Below are 13060 nucleotides of genomic sequence, written 5' to 3'. Positions count from 1 at the left end.
GTTTGCTTTTGGCTTTAATACTGCTTTCATAAGATGTGTTACAACTGGTTGAAACACATTAGACAATGTCCCTGTTGACTATTATGCTTGTAACATTAAAACAAAAATAAACAGTGGAACCGAAGGCCATGTGCAGGATTAATTTTATAGCCCTAACAGTAGCCAGCAAAAGAAAACTTTTTTTTTTCACTGTACTTAACATTGGCTTAAACTGTCCTTCTGAAAACAGTTCTGAGCTGTAATTCATAGAGCAGATCTATTTGATATCTGCTTACCCGAGTCCATTTATGCACAGTCAAATTCCTAAGCCCTCATAAAGGGGTAGTCTTTTTTAGCCTCCGAAGTGCATGGACTCTTTTCTGCTATAAATCAATTGTATCATTCAAAAACATTTGGCACTCACGTTGGACTGTAAGTGTGAAGTCTTTTTTGCTGTGTCCCTTTTGGGGATCTTGCTTCCTGTTCCGGTGAAACGGTGTCACAAGGACAGAAGAGGCAGCATCTCTGATAGTGTGTAGAAGGGTTATAACATCTGATTTTGTTTTTTTATGGTTTTTTTTTTTTTTTTTGCACTCTGTGCTTTCTGGTATGCTCTAATTACTTGCTCTAGCGGCACACAGGATGGAATAGAGGAAATACCCCTATTTCCGACTGGTCTTACACAATATTAAAAATACCTCTGGCAGGACTTTGGTTTTAAGACTAAAGCAAGGAAATAAAATTAATAGGTTGCATTATAAATATGTTGGTGAATATTTAAAGTATCTGACAAATTTAGAAATAGTAATTTGTTGAAAGAAAAAACCAAAAATCATAAATCTCTAGATTTTTACAAGACTGGGGCTGATTTTTTTACTATAGTTTTTGTTCCAATAAAGTGCTAGATTTTATGCCGGCATCACAGTATTATCCAATAGTGCTAGTGGGCAGTTCATGTTACATTGAGACCCATTGCTTTGCTCATCTGAGATCAGTGCAGGCTTTTAGCCCCTGGTACCGTTCCATATTCTCAACTGTGTAAGGGGTAGGTTTCATTTTGGGAAGGATGGTATCTAGATGCATGCTACTAAAAATCTCTAAATTCTGTTTCTAAGCATTGGTGAAGCTTCCTATGACTCTTGCTCAAAACAAAAGCTAAAGGAAACAAATCAATAGGTTAAACCCACCTATCATTGGAGACAATATGGATCAAACCAAATCTGTTTTGAAAGCACGTCACTAGTATTCACCAAAATGCTTTATTTTGGTTTACATAACAGCCATCCCCTTTAACCTTCACCTACTGTGGTATCAGCTACTGTTATTGAGTTTTGAAGAAAGTCCAGTATGAATAAACTTGAGGTGGGAGAGGCAAAAATTATAAGCAGGCACAATTATCCACTTTTGTGAAGACAAAATGGGGGGAAAAAAAAATGATTTGCTTTTTTATTGTCTATGTTGCCCAAAATACAGTTAAATTGCAATTTAGGAATAAATTTCCTTTAAATGGATGTTAAACCATGCTTAAGAACAACAGTTCACTAGATCAGTATTTCCTAACACGTCTTCATGTCTCGCCAACAGTTCCAATGTTGTGGATATCACATATGCAGTTAGATCATATTGCTGTTTTATCAAGTACTCCACCCTGTGCATATGTGAAGCTACCTGCCATAATGCACTCTTGGCGAGATGTGAAGACAAGTTTGGGAAAAACTGCACTGAATTACTCCTAATAAAGGAAGTTTCATTGCAGCTACCTTGTAGATTGATTTATAGCTCCCCCTTGTGATGAGGGGTAAGCTGGTGGCAGCGCTTGAGGAATTGCCGGCAGCAGCATGTGGTCCGGGAGACTTCGTGCTTTTCGTAAACACATTTGCAACTTCTTATCTGCTAGGGCTCTGCAGTGTGTACTAGATCTGGCATCATGCATGGCAAGTCTGAATTTAGCTAAAATGCAAAAGAAAAACATAGCAGAAACAAATGCACGCACACAAACCAAAATATAAAAAAGAAAAAACAGGATGCATAAAAGAGCAGAACATGGGAACATGCAATACAGAGGAAAGTAAGTAATGTATTTTTTTTTGTTTAGATCATCAACAATGGACATTTATGTAAGCAATGCACCCTAAATATGTTAATGTATATAACTCAATTGATATGAATCCAATTTGACTGGCAGTGGGAACAGGCTCATCAATAATTGCATACCTTCCAAAATAAGGAAAAGAAAAAAAACAAAAAAAACAAAAGTGAGATAACCGTCTGCCCCTTCTCTAAACTTACTTCATGACAGTGACATGTGTAACTTGAAATTACAAATAATTTTTTCCCCAGATTAATCCAATCTATTTTTATGAACTGTAAAAAGAGGAAGAAATAGCGTGAGGAGGCCATTATCTCACTGGGAGGTATGCAATTAGAATAGACAAAAAGAAAATTAAAAATGGATTTTACAGGCTGTAAAATAAGAAGTCAGTAGAATTGGGTCTTTCCTATGAGTATACACTTTGAAAAAAAAATAACAACTAGCTTACAGTACACTAAACAGCGGTTTTGTTGAAATTTGGCTTTAACATTTCTAAACCCTTTTATTGAACTCTATGATGATTTCCAGCTAACTGCAGTAATCTCTCTAAATAATATTAGCTGTATTAAGTGGAAACACCATGGCTCCAATGAACTGCAGGCTCTAATCAAGAGATGTGCAGATAGGAATAGTAGTGGTTTTGCAACTTTTTCAGTTGACACCTGCACAATTCATAGGTTTGACTTTGGCACTAACCAAACAGATTCTTCAGATATAACTACACATGCACTTGACCAAATATGAAGATCCAGCCATCCTATGCCAGCTCTGCTAGTCTACTACTAAGACTTGACTGTGCTAGGATTCATGCTTAACACTTTGCTCTCCATCTGATTTCACTACTTAAGAAAAGCTGCACTGACTGTTTGTTATTGTGGACCTCCTTCTGAAAATGCTAGTTGTCTGGTTGCTTCAGGGTTACCGAAAGAAAGAAATCCTATGCAGCCAGAAAATTCAGAACATTTTACCTGGATACATTTTATGCATCAGTTACCATCATAGCCTTAGAGCCACTGAAAGGACACATAAACCAGGCATTTAGCTTTATTAAAAGGGCGGGTCAACAGTTTAAGAGTCCCCTTATATGGGATATTTTCAAATTGGACTCTGGGGGGCTAAAATCATCTGCTAACTGCCTAGACTCTCTTGGGGGCCCCAATGATATTCTCTATCATTCCAACTACTCTAGGAGAAAAAATATTTGACACCTGCTACAGAAGAGAGTTTTTAACAGTATAAATATATACTAACAGTATAAATACAGCTCATATATTAAATAATCTGGATATTGAGACTCTTTTGTAACGGCAGTCGCAGATAGGTGGAGGTGGTCACTCAGATATAAGGGAGTCTAAGGCACAAAAATAAAAGTAGCCAATGGGCCACTTGTAACTCCCAAGCAGGTAATTTAGACCCTAATCTATCTAAAAAGGAAACATTTTGGCTGGATTAAGAGAAAAGAATAAAGTGATACCAAGCACACAGGATGTACTGGTTAACCTGACAAGGAAAATAGTCTAATTCTGCATTCTGGCAAAGTGTGGGTCTGCAGGTATAGATATAAGCTGTTCATGATCTTAGGAGCACTAAAAGCTACTGGTGGTGTAAAATCCCACAGCAGTTTCATAAATTTGGCCTAGTAACGAACAATACCGGACCTTTTAGCTGAGAGGGGAAAAAAGTAATTAAAGGCCCTTCCTGATCCAAGTTACAGCCAGATGAAAGAGCTGCTTTGTTACACTTGTCACATGAAAAATAATTGGAACCTAGAGCACTGTTTCCATCCTGCAAAGCCTCTTTTGTAGAAAGACGGGCAAAGCAACAAAAGCAGGAATAACAAAGCAATGGAGTATTTTGGGTTAACAGCAAACTGCAAGGATTCTGTTGAAAAAAAAACAAAATCAGAAAACAAAAAGGTCACCTTCTACAGCCAATAGCTGAGCCACAACATGTTAAAGCATGCCATGTTAACAAGACATAAGGCAGACTTAAGCATTGGTTATGAGTTACTTACAAATAGCTTCATTACACAGTGCCATAGCTGTACTGTAATCCCCCTTCTGTTCCAGCCTCAGTGACTGTTCAAAGACGGAATCTGCCTCCTGCATGGACCGCTCAAAGCTGTCACTCCTTCCTGTAATGGCCACAGAGAATTGTCCATTTCTTATTTGCTTTTTATGTGGCTTACATAAATAAGTAAATAAATTTAAAAAAAAAGTGCCTTCCATCAGCTCTCTCATAGTTGCTATGGCCACAGAGGCAACGATGGAAAGCTATTTTGGAGATGACCACTTAACAACTCTGTTCAGCAAATTAATGTCTTTTTTCTCCTTCAGAAGCTTGTGTCTGCCACAATGGTCACAAACAACTGCCAAGCACATCTGACATTTAGCTTTATTCTTTTAACATTTTAAAAACAAAGAAGTTTATGTTCTGCATGCTCAGCATGACCCTGAAACACCCAAACACCCACAAGAGGCAAAAAAAAAAAAGAAAGCTTTTATACTTTATCTAAAAGCTATTGGTTTTCTTAGTATCAGGCTTGAAATTTAACGTTTTATAATTTCTGTACATTTTGTTTCTTACAGCTAAGTGGCCCCTTGAAAATGGTACATATTCTTGGCTTGAACACCTTTTGGATTAAAAAGTTAATGAAGGTTTCTCCTCATTGCTGAATTAAAAGATAAGTTCCCTTTAGAAGCCTGTTACACCTGCATTTAGGGTGCAACATTAACGTGTTACTAATGCAGTAGCCCCGCTCACCCCCCACTATAATACTCTCCCTGCTTTTGTTGATAAATTTTAAAAACAGCATGGCTGTGTGGCGACCCATACAGCTGAGTCATTCACTGTGATCTGTGAATGAACGAACTACAAGTCCCGTTTGCTACCGTGGCAGACAGCTTGTAGTTCTCAATGAACTATCATGGTGCGCATTGCACCCTCACAGTTCACTGATACTTCCTGCAGCTGAGTAACTGTGTGCCCATATGGAAGTACAAGCAGACAGCTGTCAGGAGTGTCTGCAGGAGCATGACAATGCACCTGCAATCCATGAAAAAAGAATAATGCATCCATTTTTTTTTTCCCTGCAAAATCATGTGCATTGATTATTTTAATACAAAAAGGTGAACTCAGCCTCCTTAGATAGGCGGGTTTGGCTTTTTCTTAGCATAGATATCAAAACACAAGAAATTCCATGCACATGGAAATGTTGGTTTAAGGAAACTTACACCTTTATCAAGTAGTAACATAGCTGAAAAATAAACAAATGCTCAACTGAAATTGCTAAATAGGCAAGAAAGGTTTGGTAGATCAGTTCATTCATTAAGTGTTTCGATCAGTGTATGGCACATGGTCATATTTTTGTTAATCTGAAAAACCAATGTAGGCTGGTATTAAGAAATGCAGTAACGGAAAACAAACAGAGGGCACAGCGGCCTAGTGCATTATCCTTTAAAATAGTACATTTAGTGTAAAAAAAATTATAATCACAAAGTCACAAAAAGGTGGAAATACATCTCATGAGTACAGCACAAACAGTCCGCAAAACATCAAGGTATACAGAAACAATGGAACATCTAGAGTCTGATAAATTTCTGAGGAAGAGGATAAGTCCTCGAAACAAGTCAGCCTCTAGATTTTCCATTGTTTCTGTACACCTTGATGTTTTGCGGACTGTTTGTGCTGTACTCATGAGATGTATTATGACTTTGAAAGTATAATACTTACTTTTTTACATTAAATTTACCATTTTAAAGGATAATGTATTAGGCCGGTGCGCCCTCTTGTGAGGGCAGCAAGGCAAGTGCACCCCATGAGGGCCAAGTTTTGAGTGTAGCCCAATAATGTCTTTGGGCCTACTCCCCAAGCAAAGGAAGATTGTAGTTTTCCATCTCTTTGGTATTAAGAAATATTGCTTTGAAAGACAGATTAAAGTCTGATATAGATTAAAGAGTTAGGAATAGGATAGATGACCTGGTTTTGTAGGTGAAAATTCTGGGAATGTCATTCATATCTTATGGATGCTTCATCACTTAACGTTTGTTCTGCACTCCTATGACCCATTTTCAGCTGACAGGTCCAGGCTGGGGAAAGATCCCAACCTAGCTCAGCCTCTCAGTGAAGCGCTGAGTGCCTGAGCCAGCTGCTCCCTTCCCCTCCCCAGCCCAGCGCTGGAGGGGCTGAGCAGACAGCAGTGTCTGACAGTCCCACTCTCTGCTCAGAACAGCTGTGGGAACGCCACGATCATGTAATCACGGAGTTCTCTCCTTTAGAGCCGGCGAAGGACAGATGCAGCATCCACCTAGGTAAGTATAAATAGGGAAAAAAAAGCTCCACTTCTCCTTAAAGGAAAAACACGGAGTGGAAGCACTGGGGCCCTTTTAGGATTGACCTTCTGTGGTAAAAATTAAATTAGATTAGTCAGGGCATCTGGATTATGGGCATGCTGCTTCTCCACACAAACGTATTTCTGCTGTCCTTCTGGCTTGTAACTCAAGGAAATTAAGACAAGCACCACGCCAGATCTTTCAAAGCCCTGATACAGCTTTATTCCAAAACAAAAAAAATGTACTTGTCCACAAGCCAACACATTTCAGGTGTCAAACCGCATCCTCTTCATCAGGGCTTCAATTTCATTAATGTATACTGCGCTGAAAACTGCACTTGTTGGGGATGTAAGTTCAATTATAACTAGATTGGTAATGAAACATGCAGCCTGTCAGTCTTAGATCCTGATGAAAGGGATGTTTCACCCCAAAACACTTTGGATCAATGACAATTTTTCTATTTGACTTTAGAAGCTGTATCTGGATGTAAAAACTTTTGGCGTGGAACTTCAGTCTTGATTTCATCATTTATTGGGTCAGTATTCCATCACAAGTATGTTTGTATTAATGCCACTTTTTAATAAAAGATTAGGACAATAGTGGCAGCTCAATATCGTAAATTGACAGGCTTCTTTTATTGCTATTATAGGTATTATTGCACACACAAACACAAATCCAAAAGCAGGTAACAAACTTGAAAAGATAGCATGCAGGTCTTATTACAGAGCTGTAAGCCATTTTTGTTAAGGTCTACTTCAAGACACAATGAAGTCAGGTTATCAAAACTAAGGGGAAAAGATAACACTGATGCCCAAGGTTGTCTTAATTATTATTGGTCTTGCAAAGAAAAATGATCAGTAATAAGCAAGATAGCACATACTGCATACACTTAAGTTGATTATTATAAGTTATATAACAAAACTATGGCCTCTGCTGAATTTTATACATAGCTGACAATTTCATACTAAACGGTTGGAATGAACCTGTCCATTGAACATTATAATTTAGTTTCTGCCCTGCAAGTACACAAAACATGGCCACATAATTTATACTATAGAAAAATTACTCAAACTACAACCCCGATTCCAAAAAAAGTTGGGACACTAAAAAAAAAATCTGATTAAAAACAGAATGCAATGATTTGCAATCTTATAAACCCATTTTTTATTCACAATAGGAAATCTATCAGAAGTTTAAACTGAGAAGATGAACCATTAAAAAAAAAAAAAAAGGTAATTTTGAATTTGATGGCAGCAACATCTCTTAAAAAAAGTTGGGACAGGGCCATGTTTACCATGGTGTAGCATCCCCTCTTCTTATAATAAACACGCTGTAAATGGCTGATAACTGAAGAAACCAGTTGCTGGTGATTTGGTGGAGGAATGGTCTCCCTTTCTTGCCTGATAGGATTCTAACTGCTTAACAGTCCTGGGATTTCTTTCTTGTATTTTCTGTTTCAAGATGTGGCAAATATTTTCTATTGGTGAAAGGTCTGAAATGCAGGCAGGCCAGTCAAGCACCTAGACCCTTTACTATGAAGCCATGCTGTTGTCATAGATGCAATAAGTGGTTTAACATGGTCCTGCTGAAAAGTGCATGACCTTCCCTGAAAAAGATGTCATCTGGATGGGAGAATATGCTGCTCTAAATCTTGGATGAATCTTTCAGCATTGATGGTGCCTTTCCAGATGTGCAAGCTGGCCATTCCATATGCACCAATGTACTCCTATACCATTAGAGATGCATGCTTTTGAACAGAGTTCTGATAAGCTGGAAGCTCCCTCTCTTCTATAGTCAAATTTCAATTTGTCCGATCACACAAAACAGTTTTCCACTTGTGAAAGACCATTTTAAATGAACAGAGAAGATGGCAGCTTTTCTGGATCATGTTTAAATATGGCTTCTTTTCTCTTCTCTGATAGAGCTTTACCTTGCATTTTTGATGGCACAGCGAACTGTGTTCACAGAGAGTGATTTTTGAAAATATTCCCGAGTCCATGCAGTGATGTCCACCGCTGAGTCATGCCTGTTTGTAATGCAGTGCCGTCTGAGGGCCCGAAGATCACGGGCATCCAATATTGAGGTTCGGCTTTGTCCTTTCTGCACAGAGATTTCTCCATATTCTCTGAATCATTTGATATTATGTACTGGAGATGTTGATATATTTAAATTCTTTTCAATTTTACACTGAGAAACACTATTCTGAAATTGTCCAAATATTTTTAGTTGCAGCCTTTCACAGGTTGGCAAACCTCTGTCTATCTTTACTTATGAGACACTCTGACTCTCTTAAGATGCTCTTTATGCCCAATCATGTTACTGACCTGTTGCCAAAAAAACTAATTAGTTGTAAAAATGTTCTTCCAGCTCTTTGTTAGTACCACTTTGCCAGCTTTTTGTTGCCCTATCCAAACTTGTAAGGCATGTTGCTGCCTTCAGTTTCAAAATGACCTTATTTATTTCTTTTCTTAAAATGATACATTTTATCAGTTTAAACATTTGATGTTTTCTATTGTGAATAAAATATGAGTTTAAGAGACTTGCAAATCATTGCTTTCTGTTTTTATGGATATTTTACACAGCATCCCAATGGTTTTGGAATTGGGGTTGTATTACACCATTAGTCCAACTAAGATAGGTAGTACATCTATCCACCAGCTTAATAAAGATTAGGTAAAAATACATCTGGACTACAAGAAGGCTCTGTTATGTTTTGTTTTGGTGGTGGAAGGCTTTTTATCCCAATAAAAACAGAAGTCTTAGTTGCAAAAGAGTGTGGTCTTACTATAACACCAAAGACATGCATAGCACAGGAACTGAGAACAAGCTTCCCTAATGGCTACCTCATCTTCTGCTAAGGTGCAGAAACACGAGGTGCCCACGCTTTAACATGTTAGCTAAAGTCTTCTCATGGGTATATGAAACACAACAAGAAACAGAAAATGGTAACTAGTAAATTCATAACAAGCAAGAGCATATGTATGTAGGAAAAGGCAATTGACAAAGTGCAAAATACTGCACTCAAGGAAGCCTTGGTGTAAAATATGTGGCTTTCAAATACACTGCTCAAAAAAAATTAAAGGAACACTTTTTAATCAGAGTATAGCATCAAGTCAGTTAAACTCCTGGGATATTCATCTGGTCAGTTAAGTAGCAGAGGGGGCTGTTAAACAGTTTCAGCTGCTTTGTTGTTAATGAAATTAACAGGTGCACTAGATGGGAAACAATGAAACAACCCCCAAAACAGGAATGGTTTTACAGGTGGAGGTCACTGACATTTTTTCCCTTACTCATCTTTTCTGACTGTTTTTCACTAGTTTTGCATTTGGCTAGGGTCAGTGTCACTACTAGTAGCATTAGGCGATACCTGGACCTTACAGAGGTTGCACAGGCAGTCCAACTCCTCCAGGATGGCAAATGTGCCATTGCCAGGTTTGCTGTGTCTCCCAGCACAGTCTCAACAGCATGGAGGAGATACCAGGAGGAAGGCAGTTACCAGAGAGCTGGATGGCTCGTAGAAGGTCCGTAACACATTAGCAGGACTGGTATCTGCTCCATTGTGCAAGAAGGGACAGGATGAGCACTGCCAGAGCCCTACAAAATGACCTCCATCTGACCAAACAATCAGAAACAAACTTCATCAGGGTAGCCTGAGAGCCCAACATCCTCTAGTGGGCCCTGTGTTCACTACCTGGCACCACAGAGCTCGATTGGCATTTGCCAATGAACACCAGAATTGGCAGGTCCGCCACTGGTGCCCTGTGCTTTATGCTCCCTGTAACATTGTTCAGCATGACTGTTCTGGTGGTGGGTCAGTGATGGTCTGAGAAGGCATATCCATTGAGGGACATACAAACCTCTACAGGCTAGACAATGGCACCCTGACTGCCATTAGCTATCGGGATGAAAACCTTGGACCTATTGTCAGACCCTACGCTGGTGCAGTGGGTCCTGGGTTCCTCCTGGTGCATGACAATGCCCGGCCTCATGTGGCAAGTATATGCAGACAGTTCCTGGAGGATGAAGAAATTGGTCCAATTGAATAGCCCCCACACTCGCCTGACCTAAATCCAACAGAACACCTCTGGGATATCATGCTTCGGTCCATCCGGCGCTGCCAGGTTGCACCTCAGACTGTCCAGGAGCTCAGTGATGCCCTGGTCCAGATCTGGGAGGAAATACCCCAGGACACCATCTCTCGTCTCATTAAGAGTATGCCGACATTGTCAGGCATGCATACAAGCACGTGGGGGTTATACTAACTAATGAATACCATTCTGAGTTGCTGCAATGAAATTTCAGCAAAATGGACTAGCCTGCTGCATAATTTTTTCACTTTTATTTTCAGAGTGTCTTTGAATTCAGTCCTCTGTAGGTTGTTCATTTTTATTTCCATCCAATGATGGGGCATCATTATGTTCCTAACACATTACCCAGTCCATATCAGTATAGATATCCAGTATGAGATTTTTCCCCATTGAGAACTGATGTGTTTTCAAAGTGTTCCTTTATTTTAGAGCAGTGTATATTTTCAAAATATGAGTGACGGAGACCTCCATTTTTATCATAAAATATTACAGACAAGCTTTACTTAGGCCTTTTGATGGCTAGAAGTGTTTAATGTGGAGTAATTTCATATTTTAAAGCTAGTCAATCAACTAAATGTAATTCTTGACCACAAGAGATTTAATATACTGTAGCTTCTTTCAGGCACACAAATACATAAATAGAAGGCAGAATTACCCTGATTCTGTAACTCATCCAAGTCTAAAAAGCGTCGGGGTCGTGGATTGAAGCCCATAGCAGCCTCAATTTCCTTCTCCCGTTTCCAGCGTATCTCCTGTTCCCTGGCCCTTCTCTGCACTTCTTCCTGAAGTTCATCGAGCTCGGTCTTCAAAGGAACAGGATTTTCTGTTGCTGCAACTATGACAAAAACTATTACAAAAAGTACTTCAAGCTTAATTTTGAGATTAGGCTCATTTAAAGCCTCATCTCAAAATTAAAGGAGTGTGAAAAGTGCCCACTGGACAATTTCTCTTCTACTACTGTTCTGGGAAAAACGCAAAATTTGGGATTTTCTTTCACTTTCAATGATAATACTAAACATGACACAAAGGGGCAAACAGCAATAAAACCCAGACAGCTAGTGTATTCCCTCTCCACTCTTCTATCCAAAAAAAGTTTTGCCTTTAGTTATACTTTAATTAGTAGCTCATAGCAGCAAATTTGATTATATTTTAGGGAATCAGATTGCTTTCTATAGGTAACCACTTTTTGAGCCAGCTGGAGGCAGACAGTATTAGATTGGTAGACTGGGAAAAAGGGTCAATTCTGCATTCATTTCACTAACTCTCTGTAGAAGTTACACAACCAGCATAACCCTGAATGGTGAATGAAAATATACTGTATATATACACGACTTATTCCACTTGCATGAAAACGTAACATGCTAACATAATACATAGTGCCTTCAGTAATGTAAAATAAAATGCACAAAACATGGCATATTAGCAATGTATTGGGTGTCCAATACAATATATCTCTTAAATAAAAGACTGCTCAGAGTTCATAGAAATAAAGGTGTGATCTAGAATGAATGTCAGTCTTACCAACGTGTGACGGATGCACCTTCACCCAAACACTGGAAGCAGAATCCGCCATATCTAATGCACTGCTGCTCTGAGACTTTGGAATGCTTCGCCAGGTAGGAGCCGGAGCTGTACCGGGGCTTTTCCTTGAGTGATATTCCCTTTAAGAAAGTGAGTCACAGTAACAAAAATATTACACTTTTTTGTAATTTACTTTTGTAGTAATGACACCTTTTTTTCATCACTTTACCAATAACACAGAACCACTTACACTGATCGCTGAACTGCACAATTTAATGTCTATACTTCAGTCACACATAATAGCACCTAGGAGCCATAGCTGCTAATCAAGAATCAACAAAAGCACCAACATTAGGTTAAAAAAACAAACAACAAAAACAAATAACGGGTCTGGTATACTGTGAATTTTGGGAGGAAAGATGGTGTGAGGTACCATACCAGGCCTCTTCCCCACAACCATGGCCTGGTGGTTGTAGGGCTGCAGGGAGGTGACTTGTCCGAATCGGGAAGCCCTCCTTAACAAGGGTGCACCCAATTCTGCCCCCCAACCCCCCCCCCTCTATGTGAATGAATATGGAATACACAGCAACCCTACTCATTCACCCCGAAACACTCAGTAATAAAATAAGTTTTTGACATGTCCTTTAGTTAAAAATGAATAAATGCCCCCTGATGTACATCCATTGTACGATGAACGACAACCACCAACCAGAATGGGGGAAAAATAAAAATGTTGCCCACCGACACCTGACTGCTTTGTCGATTGCCTCCCACCTACTGACACTGCCCAAGGATATATCATCAATGACATTGCCCTGGCCTCCTAAAGAAATGTTCCCAAAACAACCTCTAAAATCCAGGGTGTCCTTGTAAATGCAGTAGCAACAGTTAAACACACACACAAAAAAAAGTTTTTTTTAATTTAAAAAAATTGTGCAACCATTCAACATTCAATCCCGAACAGTGTCATCTTGTCAGATCATTCTCCTGGATACCCAAGTGTAACTAACAGATCTGCTCATATTGCTCAACTGGATCTGCAGTTTGCA

The 13060-nt window shown here is 39.1% G+C and overlaps 1 protein-coding gene across 4 annotated transcripts in view; it reads right to left on the bottom strand.

The window, feature by feature from the left end:
- LOC149462284 (ubiquitin carboxyl-terminal hydrolase 54-like) overlaps nt 1–13060 on the bottom strand; it is a 73290-nt gene that overhangs the window by 39953 nt on the left and 20277 nt on the right. For 2 of the 4 annotated variants that reach the window (XM_089677080.1, XM_089677081.1), the window contains exons 6-9: nt 12012–12151; nt 11146–11325; nt 4086–4205; nt 1740–1929 (exon numbers count right to left, since the gene is read on the bottom strand). In XM_089677080.1, coding sequence (XP_089533206.1) covers nt 1740–1929; nt 4086–4205; nt 11146–11325; nt 12012–12151 — 630 coding nt within the window. The remainder of the gene's footprint in view (nt 1–1739; nt 1930–4085; nt 4206–11145; nt 11326–12011; nt 12152–13060) is intronic. The other 2 variants (XM_089677082.1, XM_089677083.1) reach the window with 2 other exon arrangements.

This window comes from Staurois parvus, unplaced genomic scaffold (genome assembly GCF_062004578.1).
Source record: "Staurois parvus isolate SC_StPar_1 unplaced genomic scaffold, SC_StPar_1.0 ptg000177l, whole genome shotgun sequence".
NCBI lineage: Eukaryota > Metazoa > Chordata > Amphibia > Anura > Ranidae > Staurois > Staurois parvus.
This window is presented reverse-complemented; position numbering and strand designations above follow the sequence as displayed.